The sequence below is a fragment of the Panthera uncia genome (assembly GCF_023721935.1).
Source record: "Panthera uncia isolate 11264 chromosome C1 unlocalized genomic scaffold, Puncia_PCG_1.0 HiC_scaffold_4, whole genome shotgun sequence".
NCBI classification, from domain to species: Eukaryota; Metazoa; Chordata; class Mammalia; order Carnivora; family Felidae; genus Panthera; species Panthera uncia.
The window spans coordinates 68,967,795-68,982,979 of NW_026057585.1; the positions used below are offsets into that span (position 1 = coordinate 68,967,795).

At 38.8% G+C, this 15,185-nt stretch overlaps 1 protein-coding gene across 4 annotated transcripts in view; it reads right to left on the reverse strand.

Annotated features, from left to right (window-relative positions):
- The window catches only part of MAST2 (microtubule associated serine/threonine kinase 2), a 219,378-nt gene that overhangs the window by 176,296 nt on the left and 27,897 nt on the right, over positions 1-15,185 (reverse strand). For all 4 annotated transcript variants that reach the window (XM_049618614.1, XM_049618612.1, XM_049618611.1 and 1 more), the window contains exon 3: positions 11,976-12,118. In XM_049618614.1, the coding sequence (XP_049474571.1) occupies positions 11,976-12,118 (143 nt within the window). The remainder of the gene's footprint in view (positions 1-11,975; positions 12,119-15,185) is intronic.

Here is a 15,185-nt window from a genome sequence, read left to right on the forward strand (position 1 = left end):
AAAAAAAAAAAAAAAAAAAAAAGAGGTTAGATTGGAAGAGAGCCAAAGCATAAGAGACTCTTAAAAACTGAGAACAAACTGGGGCACCTGGGTGGCTCAGTCGGTTAAGCACTGACTTCAGCTCAGGTCATGATCTCATGGTCCGTGAGTTCGAGCCCCGCGTCGGGCTCTGTGCTGACAGCTCAGAGCCTGGAGCCTGTTTCAGATTCTGTGTCTCCCTCTCTCTGACCCTCCCCCATTCATGCTCTGTCTCTCTCGGTCTCAAAAATAAATAAACATTAAAAAAAAATTAAAAAAAAACAAAACTGAGAACAAACTGAGGGTTGATGGGGGGTGGGAGGGAGGGGAGGAGGGGTGATGGGTATTGAGGAGGGCACCTTTTGGGATGAGCACTGGGTATTGTATGGAAACCAATTTGACAATAAACTTCATATATTGAAAAAAAATAAAAATAAATAAAAAGAATTAAAAATAAATAAATAAATAAATAAATAATTGCTTCTATTACTATTTGAGGTACCTAAAGGCAGGCAAAGAAAGAGTAACATTTAGTTCATACTTATGACAAGTCTGGCACTATGTTATTTTACATGGATAGTCTCATTTCATCCTAATAACTCTATGAGAAAAGCCCCATAATTATCTTGATTTTAGAGATGAGAAAGCAGAGATTAAAGTTAAGTGACTTCCCTAGATCTATATGATTACTAATCAGCAGGACAAAAACATATAGGTCTACAGCCTCAGCTAGTACTTACTTCTTTTATAAAATAGAAGGCACTCACAATCATTTCATTCAAATATATTTTCTTAAGTAGGAATGAAAAAATAGAAATTGCTAAGTAAACACATAAGAGTTTTTTGCAAATATCACTTATCATGACTTCTGGACTTCTATCTCCAAAGAAGGTAGTGGTATTTTTTAAAATGCAAACAACAAAACCTATTAATACCTCTTTAACAGTTAACAATGTTGCATGACATTATTACCATTCCACCCTCCTGTAGATGCACTTCATTTTGTCCCTACCCCAGTAAAAATTAGCACTCAACAGCGAAAATTTTTCTTTTTGATAAGGTCAAATTGTTCCTCCTCTTACAGTGTGTGCTGCTTTTTGTGCTCTAAGAAGGCTTTACTTCACCCAAAATCACAAAGACTTTCTCCTGTGTTTTCCTTCACATGTGTTATTATTTTATCCATTTCAACTTAATTTTTGTATATAGCATGAGATAAAAGTCAAAGTTCTTTTTTTTCCCATGTAAATTGTTGCAGCAACATTTGTTGGGAAAAAAAATATCTTTTCCCTATTACCTTGGCACATTTATCTATTTCTGGACTTCCTATTCTGTTCCAGTGATCTACATGTCTATTCTAACACCAATATCACATTGTCTTGCTTACCGTACCTTTATAGAAGTAAATTGGATGAAGTGATTTCTTTAAGTTTAGTCTTCTTTTTCAATATTTTGGTTATTCTAGGCTCTTTGCATTTCAATATAAATTTGAAATCTATCTTGTCACCTTCTGAAAAAGACTGTTTGGGTTTTTATTAGGATTGCATTGAATCTATAAATCAATAGGGAGAGTTTACATTTGACATTGAGTTTTCCAATCCATCGACATATCATATATATTAGTTTAGGTCTTCTCTAATTTCTCTCAGTGATGTTTTATAGTTAACATGTACTGATCTTACAAATGATTTCTTAAATTTATCTTTAGTTATTTCATATTTTTTACATTTATTTATTTTTGAGAGACAGAGACAGAGAGTGAGCAAGGGAGGGGCAGAGAGAGAGAGAGAGAGAGAGAGAGAGAGAGAGAGAATCCGAAGCAGGCTCCAGGCTGTGAGCTGTCAGCACAGAACCTGACATGGGGCTCGAACCCACAAACCGTGAGATCATGACCTGAGCCGAAGTCCAATGCTTAACTGACTGAGCCACCCAGGCGCCCCAGTTATTTCATATTTTTAAGCTATTGTAAATAGCAGTGATTTTTAAATTTCAATTTCTAATTGTTCATTGTTAGCAGAGAAATACAATTGATTTTTGTTTTTTAATATAGACTTTTGAATAAAACCCTGATAAGAAAATGAAAACATGAGGAGCGCCTGGGTTGATCAGTGGGCTAATTGTCCAAGTCTTGATTTTCGCTCTAGTCATGATCTCACAGTTCGTGAGTTTGAGCCCCATGTCAGTCTCTGCGCTGACAGTGCACAGCCTGTTAGATATTCTCTCTCTCTCTCTCTCTCTTTGCCCTTCCCCTGTGAGCTCTCTTTCAAAATAAACAAATAAACATTGAAATAAAATGAAAATGTGAGCCATAGACCGGGAGAATATTTAGAAAGCATATATCTGATATACAACTAATATCATAATAAATGAAGAACTCTCAAGACTCAATAATAGACAGATAACCTAAAAGTTTTTTTAACAGACGAAAGATCTGAACAGGTACCTCATCATAGAAGATTTGTGAATGGCAAACACTTGAAAAGTAATTCAACCTCATTAGCCATCAGAGATGCAAATTAAGATCACAATGAAATATGCTTGCATACCCATCAGGGTGGCTATAATTAAAATAATAATACTTCGTACTGACAAGGATGTGAAGCAAATGTTGGTAGAAATGCAAAAATGCCACTTTATGAAATGGCTTGGCAGCTTCTCATACAAATTAACATGCCCTTACCATTTACCATACATCCCAGCAATCTCATTCCTAGGTATGTATCAAACAGAAATTAACGCATAAGTTCAGACAAATACTTGTACACAAACTTTCATAGGAGTTTTCTCCATAGCAGGCAAAAACTAGGAACAATCCAAATGATCATCAACTGATGAATGGCTAAACAAAGTCTGATTAGACCCATGCCCAAGGAATACTTTCAGCAATAAAAAAGAACTGCTGATACTCAAAACAACATGGAGGAGTCTCAAAACCATTATGCTAAGTAAAAGAAGTCAAGACACAAAAGGTAACATTCTGTGTGCTTCCATTTATATGAGATCCCGGAAAAGTCAAAAACCACAGTGACAGAAAACAGATCAGTGACTGCCAAGAGCTGGGGCTGGGGGAGAAAACAGACTGCAAACAACAGACACAAAGGATTATTTTGGGGTGACAGAAATTTCAGTACCATGATTTTCTATACTATATCATGATTTGGTGGTGGTAACACAACTGTACACATCTGGAAAAACCCATCAAACTGTACACTTAAAATGGGTAAGCTTTATCCTATGTACATTATACTTCAATACAACTTACAGTATAGATACAAAAATCTCCAACTCTCACAGTAGAAAATGCAAAGCTACAGTTACAGACAAAGTGGAAGTTGCTGAGTTTAGAATCACTTGAACACAAAAGTGGGTAACACAATATGTGGGTATTTCTATGGGTATTTCTCTTTGAAGGCACAGGTGATAATTAAAGAATAATCATGACAGTTCAGAATGAAGCAGAAAAGGTTCTAAGTAGTATCATGGATTTTTAATTCTTTTAAAAGCATATCCCATGTATGTCCATTTCAACAAAGTTCTGAAATATTATTAAAGTAAAAATATAATGATAAAGAAAGCCTTAAATCCTCAAAGCCACTAAACACCTATTAGAATGACTAGAAATTTTTGGGGGCGCCTGGATGGCTCAGTTGGTTGGGCGTCCAACTTCAGCTCAGGTCGTGGTCTCACTCTTCCTGGGTTCAAGCCCTGTGTCGGGCTCTGTGCTGACAGCTCGGAGCCTGGAGACTGCGTCAGATTCTGTCTCTGTCTTTCTTCCCCTCCCCTACTCGCTCTCTGTCTCTCTCTCAGATATAAAAAATAAAACATAAAAATAAAAAAAAGAATGACTAGAAATTTTTAAGAAAGAAAAAGAAAAAAGAGAATAATAAGTGTTAGTGAGGATGTAGAGAAATTGGAACTCTCATACATTGCTAGTGAAAACACAAAATGATGCAGCCACTGCGGAAAACAGGTTAAAGGTTCTTCAAAAAGTTAAACACAGAATTACCATGATTCGGCAATTCCACTGCTAGGTATATACCCAAAGGTATTGAAACCGGGAACTCAAACATTTGTACATGAATGCTCATAGCAACATTATTCACAATAGCCAGAAGGTGGAAACAGTCCAAACAACTGTCAACCGATGAGTGAACAAACAATATGTGTTATATCCATAAAATGGGATTTTATCCAGCCATAAAAGTAATAAAGTACCAAGATGCCTGGGTGGCTCAATCAACTAAGGTCTGACTTGATTTCGGCTCAGGTCATGATCTCACAGTTTTTGAGTTCAAGACCTGCATCAGGTTCTGCATGAACAACATGGAGCCTGCTAGGGATTCTCCCTCTCTCTCTCAAAATAAATAAACTTTAAAAAAAAAAAAAGGAAAGATGCCTGGGTGGCTCAGTTGGTTAAGCGTCTGACTTCAGGTCAGGTCATGATCTTGCAGTTCATGAGTTTGAGCCCTGCATCAGGCTCTGCACTGACAGCATGGTATCTGCTTGGGAATCCCAATCTCTCTCTCTTTCTCTCTGCCCCTTCCCCACTTGCACTCCCTCTCTCAAAATAAACTTAAAAAAAAAAAAAAAAAAAAAAAGAATAAAGTACTGATATATGCTATAATGTTGACAAACTTCAAAAACATTATGCTAAATAAAAGAAGCTAAATGAAACAAAACATCACATATCATATGATTCCATTTACATGAAATATCTGGAATAGGTAATCCACAGAGACAGAATGCAATTGGTAGTTGCCAGGGCTGGGATGAAGATAGAATGGAAAGTGACTGCTTAATGGGTAGAGCTTTTTCTTTTAGGGTGACAAAATGTCTTCAAACATTACTTAAATTGAAAGTTCAATCTGGTTTTGAGCTTTGGTACTTTAAAGTTTATACTTTTCTTGGGACCCCTGGATGGCTCAGTTGGTTAAGCATCTGACTTTGGGTCATGTCATGATCTCGCAGTTCATGAGTTCAAGCCCCACATCAGGGTCTCTGCTGTCAGCCAGTGTGCAGCCTGCTTTGGAACCTCTGTCTCCCTCTCTCTGCCCCTCCCCTGCTCTCTCTCTGTCTCGCTCTCACTCTCAAAAAAAAAAAAAAAAAGTTTACTCTTCTCCCTGTTAAATCTCACTTGCTAGTTCTTCTTGAACCATCATTTCTGTTTGTGACTGAACTTATTCAACACGGAAAATATGCCCTCAGCATATGTGATAAGTGTCTCTTCTAGGTCTTTATCAAAGAAGTTGATGGAAATAATTATTAGGGCAGGGACAAAGGGTGCCTGGGTAGCTCAGTCAGTTGAGCATCCAACTCTTGATTTGGGGTCAGGTCCTTATCCCAGGGTCATGGGATCAAGCCCTGTGTCCAGCTCCACACTGAGCACGGAGCCTACTTAAGATTCTCTCCTTCTCCCTCTGCCCCTCTCCCCTGCTTCCTACACTCTCTCTAAAAGAAGACAAGGACAAGAATAGAGGTCTGTATGACCTGATCATATCAGGCTGGTCCTGACACATTAAATCAACCTTCTTTTATAGACATTATACTTCAAACAAGTATTAATACAATCAGCTGTAACATTAGCAAAGAAATCCCAAAAAGTTCTTTACTCATGTAATAAAAAAGTATACATTGCTTACTATGTGTCATATATAATGCTACATATAAATTAGAAACATGATAATGGAAACAGTCATTCTTTGCAGTGATCATTCCTATTGTTAAAAAGAAAACCACAGGCCCAAAATGGTGTCACTTAGGTTAAGGCCTCAAGTCGGTAAACCAATACCTAACTGCAGTTTCAACCCCAGGAATGTAACCTTTAACCTGTTGACATGGAATTTCCTGGTCAATACTCAGAAATTTACTAATAGACCCCTTCTGCTCGCTTTAAGAGGGCAACCTTGCCTAAACAATGCATTCCCTGCTAATAAATTCCTTTCTGTTTTTTTTTCTTCCTTTTTTTTTTTTTTTTTTTTTTTTGCTATGCCCTCTCTCTGCCTTTAAAAACCTTTTTTCTTGCTTAACTCCTTAGAGCTCCCTTCTACTTGCTAGAGGGGATGCTGCCTGATTCATGAACCAACTAATAAAGTCAATTACATCTGTAAATTTACTCAGGTTGAATTTTGTTTTTTTCAACACTATAAGGCATTATTCTTGTAAAGGCAAGTTGGCCAACAAAGTAAAAAAAAGAATCCCAGGGGCGCCAGGGTGGCTCAGTTGATTAAGCATCTGACCTCGGCACAGGTCATGATCTCATGGTTTGTGGGTTTGAGCCCCACATCGGGCTCACTGCTGTCAGTGCGGAGTCCTCTTCAGATCCTCTGTCCCCCTCTCTCTCCCTCTCCCCTGCTTGTTCTCTCTCTTAAGAATAAACATTAAAAAAAAAAAAAAAAAAGAATCCCAAAAGTTCATTCGGAGAATCAAACCCTACCAATTAAAAGATTCTTGAGATTTACAATCCTCCCATTAAAATGCCAATATTCAGTACAGTTCACTGGTTAGGCCAACCTCAGTATAAATTACTTGAACCCAACAAGAAAAACCATCCAAACCTAATCCTTCCATCTGTGGTCTCTGTTTCTAGTTCCTCATTCCCCATTTGCTAATCTCAATGAAAACTCATTCATTCAATAATTACTAATTATTGTACATTATTATAACTGTAATAGGAAACTACTGAAAGACTTTAATCAAGAAAATGGCTAAACATTGGTGCTGCATAAATATTGACAAAATGAAAAAATTGGAAGATAAAACTGAAAGAAAGAAGGTACAGTGTAGGTGATACACTTAAAGGTACTACAATAGCATTGTGTGGTAACAGATGGTAGCTACAATTTTGGTAAACACAGCATAACATACAGAGGTTTGTTTTTTTTTTAATTAAGTTATTTTAATGTTTATTTATTTTTGAGACAGACAGACAGAATGTGAGGGGTGGGAGAGGAGCAAAGAAAGAGGGACACAGAGAATCCAAAGCAGGCTCCAGGCTCTGAGTTGTCAGCACAGAGCCTGACACAGGGCTGGAACTCATGAACCGAAGTCAGATGCTTAATCGACTGACCCCCCAGGCACCCCCCACCTACTAACTTGTTGATTGGCTATGTTGTACACAAGAAACTAATGTAACATTGTGTGTCAACTATACTTCAGCTAAAACAAAAATCTAAAAGAAAGAAGACTAAACATGATCAGATTTGTGTTTTGGAATTAACAGACTTTAGAATGAAGAGTGACCTGGAAACGAAGAAGACTGAATACAGTGTTAACATAACAAGGCCACCAAAATGACCTAAGTAAAAAGACTGTCAATGCGGCTTAGAATGGGCAACTGTGGTGAAAAAGAGCAGATCACCTGGAGATGTTGGGAACTAAGGCTCTCTGGGTGATTGGATAGGGAGGGGAAGAAGGGCAGAAGAGGAGTCAAGAAGGACTTCCAGGTCTCTGGCTTTCAACTACTGGGTGGATAATGGTGATATTTAATAAGACAGGGACCAAGGAAGAACTGGTTTAAGGGAATAGAGAGGCAGAACAGGGGCGTTTGGGTGGCTCAGTCAGTTGAACATCCAACTTCAGCTCAGATCATTATCTCGCCATTTACAAGTTCCAGCCCCGCATCAGGCTCTGTGCTGACAGCTTGGAGCCTAAGAGCCTGCTTCAGGTTCTGTGTCTCCTTCTCTCTCTGCCCCTCTCCTGTTTGCACTCTGTCTCTCTCTCTCTCTCAAAAATAAATAAAAACATTTTAAATTTTTTTTTTAAAAAGTAAGGCAGAATAAACAGATGGACTGAGTCGTAGGGTGGTATAGTTCAGAGGATTCATAGAGCACCTGGGTGGTTCAGTAGGTGGAACATCCAACTCGATTTTCAGCTCAGGTCATGATCCCAGGGTCAGGCTCCTCACTGAGCATGGAGCCTGCTTAAGATTCATTCATTCATTCATTCATTCTCTCTCTCTCTCTCTCATATTCTCTCCACCCCTCAACTCCCTCTATACCCCCTCCCCTGCTCTCCCTCAAAAAAAAAAAAAAAAAAAAAAAAAAAAAAGGTGGCACGCCTGGGTGGCTCAGTTGGTAAAGTGGCTGAGTTTGTGAGTTTGGCTCAGGTCACGATCTCTCAGTTCATGGGTTTGAGCCCCGCATCGGGCTCTGGGCTGACAGCTCAGAGTCTGGAGCCTGCTTTGAATTCTGTGGCTCCCTCCCTCTCTACTGCTCTCCCATTTCCACTCTCTTTCTCTCAAAAAATGAATAAGCATTTCTAAAAATTTTTAATTAAAAAAAGGAAAGAAAGAAACAGGGGCACCTGGGTGGCTTAGTTGGTTAAGTGTCCAACTCTTGATTTTGGCTCAGGTCATGATCTCACCATCCGTGAGATCAAGCCCCACGCCAGGCTCCACCGTGACAGCATGGAGCCTACTTGGGATTCTCTATCTCTCTCTGCCCCTTTTGTACACACACTCTCTCTCAAAATGAACTTAAAAGAAAAAAAAAAAGTAGTTCTTTTACGAATCTCCCAAAAGATAAATAAATCAGCTTTTTAAATGGGCAAAGAGGGGCGCCTGGGTGGCTCAGTCGGTTGAGCGTCCGACTTCAGCTCAGGTCACGATCTCACAGTTCGTGAGTTCGAGCCCCGCGTCAGGCTCTGGGCTGATGGCTCAGAGCCTGGAGCCTGCTTCCGATTCTGTGTCTCCCTCTCTCTCTGCCCCTCCCCCATTCATGCTCTGTCTCTCTCTGTCTCAAAAATAAATAATAAACATTTAAAAAATTAAAAAAAATAAAAAAATAAAAAATAAATGGGCAAAGAATACGAATAGACATTTCTTCAAAACAACATTGCAAATAGCCAATAATCACATTAAAAGGTACTCAATGTCATTAGTCCTCAGGGAAATGTCAATCAAAACCACAAGGTACCACTTCAGACCCACTATGATGACTAAAACCAAAGACAGACAACAGCAAATGTTGATGAGGATGTGAAGACATCATATACTGCTGATAGGAATGTAAAATGGTACAGCCACTTTGGGAAAGAGCAATTCCTTATTAAAAATGTTAAACATAGAGTTACCATACAACCCAACAATTCTACTCCTAAGTATATACCCAAGAAAAATCAAAACACATCCACATGGAAATCTTTACACAAATGTTCACAGAAGCATTATTCACAACAGTCAAAAGGTAGAAACAACCCAAATATCCATCAACTGACAAAATGTGGTATATCCATACAATGAAATATTGTTCAGTGATAAAAAAAAGAATGAACTACTGCTACATGCTACAACATAGATAGACCTTAAAAACGTCATGCTAGAGGGACATGTGGGTGGCTCAGTCAGTTGAGCAATGGACTCTTAATTTCAGCTCAGGTCATGATCTCACAGTTTGTGAGTTCAGGACCCACGTCAGGCTCTGTGCTGGCAGTATGGAGCCTGCTTGGGATTCTGTCTTTGTCTCTCTCTGCCCCTCCACCCCAGCCCCTCTCAAAAATAAGTAAATACAACATTAAAAAAAAAAAAAAAATCATGCCAGGGGCGCCTGGGTGGCTCAGTCAGTTAAGCGTCTGACTTCGGCTCAGATCATGATCTCGCAGTTTCTGTGAGTTTGAGCCCTGCATCCAGCTCTGCAATGATAGCACAGGGCCTACTTCAATTCTATCTCCCTTTCTCTCTGCTCCTCCCCCACCTCTCTCTCTCAAAAATAAATATTTTTTAAAAAGTCATGCTCACTGAAAGAAGCCATCACAAAAGGCCATATATTGTATGACTCAATTTATATGAAATGTACAGAATAGGCAAATGTACAGAGGCAGAAAGTAGATTACTGGTTACATAGGGTTGGGGGAAAGGGAGGATAAAGAGGTGACAGCTAAAGGGTCTGGGGATTCTTTCTGAAGTGATGACAATGTTCTAAATTTGACCACAGTGATAGCTGCATATATCTGTAAATATACTAAAAGTCACTGAATAGTACAGTTTAAATGGATAAATTGTATCATATGTGAATTATATCTCAATAAGCTTTTAAAAAGAGAAAGTAATTCAGGAATACTCTCTACTTCAGTTGGGCTAGGCTAGGACTCCAACAACCTCAGTCCAGGAATTCCCTATGCAACACAATACCTTAAAATAAAACATTCAATTTTAGTGGCAATAGTTCTCAAAAGGGTACATATTAGAATGAGTTGTAATGCTTTAAAGAAAATACGGGATCCCTGGGACCACCCCAGTCCCACTGGATCAAAATCTTTATAACAGTGTATGGATTTATATATATATATATTTTTTTTTACATTCCAGAGGTTAAAAGGAAGACAACGTGAGGCTTTTAATAGACATGTTGAGAACAAGTGAAAAAATTTGAATATGGTCTTTATATTAGATGCTATTATTAAACTGATGTTAAACTTCTTGTATCTGATAATATATTGTTACTTAGGAGACTATCCTTGAGCTTACAAAAAATACTTTTAAGGGTGAGGCACATAAGGTCTGTAACTTGCTTTGAATTGTTTCAGGAAAAAATATACATAAATACACACAGATAAAACAAATATAAAGTTACAAACAAATCAGTCAACCTAAGTCAGTTTATATGGGTATTCATTGTATTTGAAAATTTCAAAATAAAAAGTTAGGTAGCAGGAAAAATTCCCAATTCTCCCTGTAGCTTAAGAGTCACAAACTTCAGGTCAAAAAGAAATCTGACCCAAAAATTAATTTCCCAGTTGCTATAAGAAGACTTCTTCCCCTATCCTCACTTCCCAGGATGGACAAATGGACAAAGCTTTCTAATCCATATGTGCCCAAGATTTATAATCCTGAAGAACAGATGAGATTACATTTTAATGGGAACAAGTGTCTGTTATTGTACCCTGAAAATTACTAGTGTGCTTTGTCCTTTAGAAAGAGGGAAGAGTGTGATTTCAGCAGGAAGTCAATGAGTACCTTCAGTAAAAAAGCAGAGGCACTGGGGCGCCTGGGTGGCGCAGTCGGTTGAGCGTCCGACTTCAGCCAGGTCACGATCTCGCGGTCCGTGAGTTCGAGCCCCGCGTCGGGCTCTGGGCTGATGGCTCGGAGCCTGGAGCCTGTTTCCGATTCTGTGTCTCCCTCTCTCTCTGCCCCTCCCCCGTTCATGCTCTGTCTCTCTCTGTCCCAAAAATAAATAAAAAAAAAAAAAAAAAAAAAAAAAGCAGAGGCACTAAAGGTAAAAGAGTAGAAGATGCAATCACAGGCGAAAAAACTGCCCAGACTACACAGCTTAACTTTTGTTAGATCCCGTCTATCATACAAATCCTAGACAAAGAAAAGGCTCACTCTTTCATCCAGGATATACGGAAGTGCCTAGTACCTTATCCTATCCTCATGTACTAAATATGTATATCAAAGAGCTATACACAGAAGCAATCTAACTTCACAAGGTTAAGAATCCTGTTTATAAGGGGGTATCTGGGTGGCTAGGTCGGTTAAAGGTCCTACTTCAGCTCAGGTCATGATCTCGCGGTTCGTGAGTTTGAACCCTGCATCAGGCTCTGTGCTGACAGCTCAAAGCCTGGAGCCTGCTTCGGATTCTGTGTCTCCCTATCTGCCCCTCCCCTGCTGGCAATGTGTGTGTGTCTCTCTCTCTCAAAAATAAACAAACATTTAAAAATATATAAAAAAATAAAACCTTTAAAAAAAAAAAAAAAGAATCCTGTCTAGAAGAATGCTCTCTCCCAGAAAAATGCATTCATTCAATCACATTGAATCTTCTTCTTGACTCTCCCTACATGATCAGTACCAGTGATAGCATAAGAGAGCAATCAGAATATATTCCATTAAATTCCACTCTTTCTATACTTCACTTTGAAAAATTAAACTATCTAAATCCTAGAAAGAAAAATAATAAATGTGGCCATGACAAATGACAATCAAGAATTTGTTCATAAAGCAAGGGACCATCTTTACTGACACTTACCAAGCTGGCAGTAAGAGAAGGTGCAGATTGTCCAAGAGACTGGTTCCTCATTCGAACCAGGTTTGATGCTTCTCCTGAAGACTGCCAAGTCACCTGTCCCACACTGCTATGTACACTGCTGGACAAGGGGAGCAGCTGCTTACCTTCAAACACAAGGTTCAGAAAATATACTTGTAATTATTTATTAATTAACAAGTGAAAATACACACTGATATCAAGTGGATAAAAGTATACCAATTCAAAACAAAATGAAGTTCTGCCATACCCATTTTAGAATCTGTAGCCCTTTAAAAATTGCAACTGCCTTGGGGTCCCTGGGTGGCTCAGTTGGTTAGCATCTGACTCTTGATTTCGGCTCAGGTCATGATCTCACTATTCGTGGGTTCAAGCCCCGTGTCGGGCTCTGCACTGACAGCATGGAGCCTATTTGGGATCCTCTCTCTCCCTTTCTCCGTCTTCTCTCTCTCTCTCTCTCTCTCTCTCTTTCTCTCTCAAAAATAAATACACTGTTAAAAAGATTCCAGGGTGCCTGGGTGGCTCAGTCGGTTAAGTGTCCAACTTCATTCAGCTCAGGTCATGTCTCACAGTTCATGGGTTCAAGCCCCACATCAGGCTCTGTGCTGACAGTGCAGAGCCTGCTCGGGATTCTCACTCTGCCTCTCTCACACACACGTTCTTTCTCTCTCAAAATACATAAACAAACATTAAAAAAATACAATAAAATTCTCTGTAATATCCACCACCATGCCAGCCCCCAACCCAGACATCCAACCTAGCAAGCCAGGAGTTTTCCAGTCTCTTCCATGCTACTTAGTTTCTCACCAACTCAATGCAACATGAGTGAAGCAGGCAGCTTCTCCTAGACAAGTTTGGTCCCTCGGTTTCCAGAAGACAAACACTGGATCTATAATGCTCTGTCTAGACTCCATGTGTTCAGTCCAGGATGACTGACTGCCTTAATCCCAATGAAAGAATACAAGAAAGTCACTTACAAAGACTGAGTATCTAGAATTGCAATGACTTTCCAATTCAAGTGCAAGTCCCATTTCAACCTCTTCCTTCATAATGTTCTTCACATTGCTGCTAGTTATTTAACCAAAACAAATGTGATATCATTCCCCGCCTTAAAATATTTATGATGACTCCTTACTGTTTAAAATAACTAGCCAAACTTTTAAAAAACTAAAGAGATCCTTGGTGCGACTGGATGGTTCCATTGGTTAAGTGTCTGACTCTTGATATCAGTTCAAGTCTTGTACTCAGGGTCATGTGAGTTCAAGCCCCACACTGGGCTCTGAGCTGGTCATGAAGCCTACTTAAAAAAGCAAAAAGAAACAAACAAACAAACAAACAAAACCCTAAAGAGATCCTCAATAAATCCAGATTATCTTCCTGGCCTCATCTCCAACTCTTTTCCACACCCATTTGCTCACTCAACTTCACGTATGCCCTGCATTTTCACCTGGCTTTATCCTGATCACCCAATTCACCTGAAAATTCTTCTTCTTCCTAGCAAAATCCTATTCAACATGGAAATACCTGCTGTAATAAAGGTGTGAGCAAAAGGAGTTTTTAGTTTTGTTTTTGCTACAACATATCCTTTTATTCCAACAAAATATGATGCAAATTATTTGGAGGGCAATTTAGCAAAACTTACTAAAATTTTAACTCAAATGTTTGAATCCAGCATTCCACTTGTAGGAATACAGTAAAATGAAAAAAATAACAGTCCAGAATGCTCACCTTAGCAATGCTCACCAGGATAAAACTGGAAATAAGATAAACGTTCATTATAGTTTAAAGAAATTATAATATCTTCACATAATGAAATACTAAACCCATTAAATGAGGCACCTTGGGGCGCCTGGGTGGCTCAGTCAGCTTAGTGTCCAACTTCAGCTCAGGTCGTGATCTTGCGGTTCGTGAGTTCAAGTCCCCGCGTCAGGCTTTGTGCTGACAGCTCAGAGCCTGGAACCTGCTTCACATTCCATGTCTCCCTCTCTCTGCCCCTACCCTGCTTGCACTCGGTCTCTGTCTCTCAAAAATAAATAAACGTTAAAAAAAATTTTTTTAAATAATAATGAGGCACCTCAACATGCAGTCAAGAGAAAAATGTTCAACATTTCCTGTTGAGTATAAAAAGCAGAAAGGAAATATGTGGCATACGATTCCAATTTTGATTTTTAAAATAAAAAAGTTTATGTATATTTACATAAATTTTTAAATATATATTTAAATATAATGGAGCATATATAAATAGTTGGAGAGAGGGAGATAGAAGACTAAGAAGAACTTTTCACTTTGATAATAATGCAGGTCTTTGAACACAAATTTTTTATTACTGGTATATCTACTTTTTTTTAAAGATTTATTTTATTTTGAGAGAGACAGAGAGAGAGAGAGAGAGAGAGAGAGAGAGTGTGTGTGTGTGTGTGTGTGTGTGTGTGTGTGTGTGTGTGTGTAAACTGGGGAACGGCAGAGGGAGAGAAAAAGAGAAGCCCAAACAGGCTCCATGCTCAGCACAGAGATCAACACAGGGCTCAATCCCACAAACCATGAGATCATGACCTGAGCTGAAATCAAGAATTGGAGACTCAACCAACTGAGCCACCCAGGTACCCTATGGTATATTTACTTTTTTAATCAGAAACATGCAATGTTTTTTAAAAATCTAGTTATCTTTCAAGTCTGTTCTCAAATGTATGCTTTACCAAAAAGCCTTTCCATAAAACCCTCTACAAAAAGTAAGAATGGTTTTCTATTCAAAACTTCCATAAGGCCAGAGTAGAGACTGCCTGCCTTCTTTCCTTCCTTCTGCAAATGTTGCCATGTTCTCCAGATGACCTGCCTACTCCTCATCTATATATTCTAAAGGAAAGAGATCATTGACTTACCCTATCCACATATACAAAGGCTAGTATCATAGCCCTATCTCCCTTCAAAATAAGGGCTTACTGGGGAAAGGCTTATACATTTGCAAAAGAAACCCATTTGGATATATACAAGTCTGGGCTTGAAGCATACCAAGGTTTGCCAAGAATTTGAGGAAAACAAACAACGTAAGAAGGAACAATATGAACAAATGGAGCAACTGGCCTTTTAGTAAAGAAAGAACTCAGAAGAAACTTAAAAATTATAATTATTCTTACAAGGATTCAAAAGGCTAATGTGTAAAATAATCCCAGTTAAAGATGGCTGACTGAGGACATA